At 36.4% G+C, this 2,500-nt stretch overlaps 1 protein-coding gene and 1 long non-coding RNA gene across 3 annotated transcripts in view; one reads left to right on the top strand and one right to left on the bottom strand.

Moving 5' to 3' along the window:
• LOC144956713 (uncharacterized) overlaps window positions 1–2,500 on the top strand; it is a 224,672-nt gene that overhangs the window by 78,520 nt on the left and 143,652 nt on the right. The window lies entirely within an intron of this gene.
• The window catches only part of LOC144956787 (MFS-type transporter SLC18B1-like), a 49,229-nt gene that overhangs the window by 37,524 nt on the left and 9,205 nt on the right, over window positions 1–2,500 (bottom strand). For both annotated transcript variants that reach the window (XM_078887501.1, XM_078887502.1), the window contains exon 6: window positions 1,262–1,409. In XM_078887501.1, coding sequence (XP_078743627.1) covers window positions 1,262–1,409 — 148 coding nt within the window. The remainder of the gene's footprint in view (window positions 1–1,261; window positions 1,410–2,500) is intronic.

Below are 2,500 nucleotides of genomic sequence, written 5' to 3'. Positions count from 1 at the left end.
TACTCTTCTCTTTCTTTGTCACCCAGCTGTTCAAACTATTCAAATATGTTTTTCTTGGTCTACCTTAACTCTTTTTACCTTCTATCTTTCCTGTGAGAGCAAGATGTTCAATACATTTATGTCGATTCAGGTGTCCTAAAAATTGCATTTGTCTTTTTCTTATTGTACGAATTAATAGCCTTTTAGTTTCAGCTTGCTCTAATACTTCTTCATTAGTTTTCTTCTCTGTCCATGAGATTCTTAACATCCTTCTAAGAAACCACATTTCTGCTGCCTCCAGTTTCTTTCTGTCTTCTGTAATTGTCCAGCTTTCGCAGCCATATAATAATACTGACCATACCTAGGCCTTCAAAACCCTATGTTTTGTTGTCATTGAGATATTGTAGTTTTTAAAAATTAGACTCATTTTATTAAAACTATCTTTAGCTATTGCAATTCTTCGTTTTATTTCTGTGTTGCATCTGTCATCTGAAGTTATTATGTATCCAAGATATTTAAATGCCTGAACTTGTTTTATAGTTTTTTTTCATTGCTTATTAAGTTGCATATTGGATTTCTTTCTCTCCTTGATACAACCATGCATTCTACCAGATTAATATATTTATTTTGCCTCACGAATCCGGTAATACTAATAGGGAATGAGATTAGCGGAAGAGTAGCGTCCCTTGATTGGACGTCACCTTACAGAGAGAACGTCAACATGGTTTTGCACATGCGTCTCTCTCGTCCTCTCTTTCGGTGAAGTGTCTCATGCCGATTTCACCGGAAGAGAGGACGAGAGACGCATGCGCAAAACCATGTTGACGTTCCCTCTCTAATAGCTTCTCCGCCGGTGACGTCCAATCAAGGGACGCTACTCTTCCGCTAATCTCATTCCCTATATAGATTTTTACGCGAAATGATATCTGTCCACCTTAATGTAAAATTGTTAAATTCGAGAATTATACATTGTTTATATATATATATATATATATATATATATATATATATATATATATATATATATATATATGAGTGTTGGTGGGTACTCGTAGGTACGAAAGTGCTCGATAATGATGGTTAGAGCTAATTTAAAATATAATTTGTCACTCACATTATATGGCCGAATAAACCCACAGAAACGAACGTCTCGGCCGTATAATGTGAGTGACAATTTATATTATATTATATATATATATATATATATATATATTATATATGTATATATATATATATATATATATATATATATATATATATATATATATTTGATTTTACTCACGAAGACAGTGGCGGCGTCAGAGGGGAACTCACTGGAGACGATGGCAAAGTTGGCTACGCTGAAGGCACAAAACCCAAGGGCAATCAAAGCACGCACTATAAGGCTCATGACAAAAAAGGATGTTCCGTAAGGACATTGACCTAGAACTCTAGGTGAGAAAATTAAGAAATTAAGGATCAGGCACCAGTGTAAGATAACGATCTGAACAAGTGTGTATGAAGGATGCCAGACAAAGCAAGAAAGAAAAATACAAGGAAAAAAAACCTCAACTGGGGATCGAACCTCAGACCTTCTGATTACCGGTCAGACGTGCTACTTTTACACCACAGAGGCTCTCGATAGTTGGGACCAATTTAATACTTATATTCTTTACAAGGGTACCTACGCGTTTTACGCTGTGAACCCTCGCTTGCATACACATTTGTTCTGATCTTTAAGGAGAGAAATTGAGAACCGATGTCTCAAAACATACAAGTACAAAATGAATGGCGTTTGAAGTAAGTGTAAAACATGAGGTAACCAGTGGCGTGGCCTGCTTACAGTTCAAGATGGTGCCAGAATGAGAAGCAAATGACTTAAAACATGCTATATTTGTAACTACAAAAGGAGAAAAAAATCTAAAGAAAAGACTTACTCAAATAAGTAAGAGGTGGTATTTCGATAGTATGCGCTTGGCTAAGAAGCTCATAACATTGCCATCCGGAAGTACAACGGACCAACACACAAAACTGAGTGTATCCATGAACGTTTATAGTCAGGTTAATACAGTTCAGTGAGCATTACTCATAAACGCGGATGGCAAAAACAATAACAAAGACCTGAATGACGTCATCTTCGAACTATCTATAACACTTCACAGTATTATTTTTGTTTAATGCTGTACTCCATTTTCAAAAGATGGATGCGGTGCTAGGCACCAAATCAACCAATATAGCCACGCCCCTGGAGGTAACCTTATCTTAAGAGTTAACGTTGGGCTCTGTTAATGGGCATGATCTATATTACCTTTCCGTGTGCTCGAGGTCATTGGTCACTTTGTAAAGTGTGCTCAAAATGACCCACATAGTGAAAAGTATTCACAGCTTTTGAAATATCTAGAATCACGATTAGTCATTTTGTTCAGAATGACTCATGAGTATGTGTACAATTTTCAAAAACAAAGGAGCGTGTTTACATTTGTTTAGAAGCATCCAATCGTTGGACAGCAACAAATCATGTGATTGATAACTGGGTTGGACG

The sequence above is a fragment of the Berghia stephanieae genome, chromosome 11 (assembly GCF_034508935.2).
Source record: "Berghia stephanieae isolate SIO BIC M18660-M18661 chromosome 11, UCSD_Bste_1.3, whole genome shotgun sequence".
NCBI lineage: Eukaryota > Metazoa > Mollusca > Gastropoda > Nudibranchia > Aeolidiidae > Berghia > Berghia stephanieae.
This window is presented reverse-complemented; position numbering and strand designations above follow the sequence as displayed.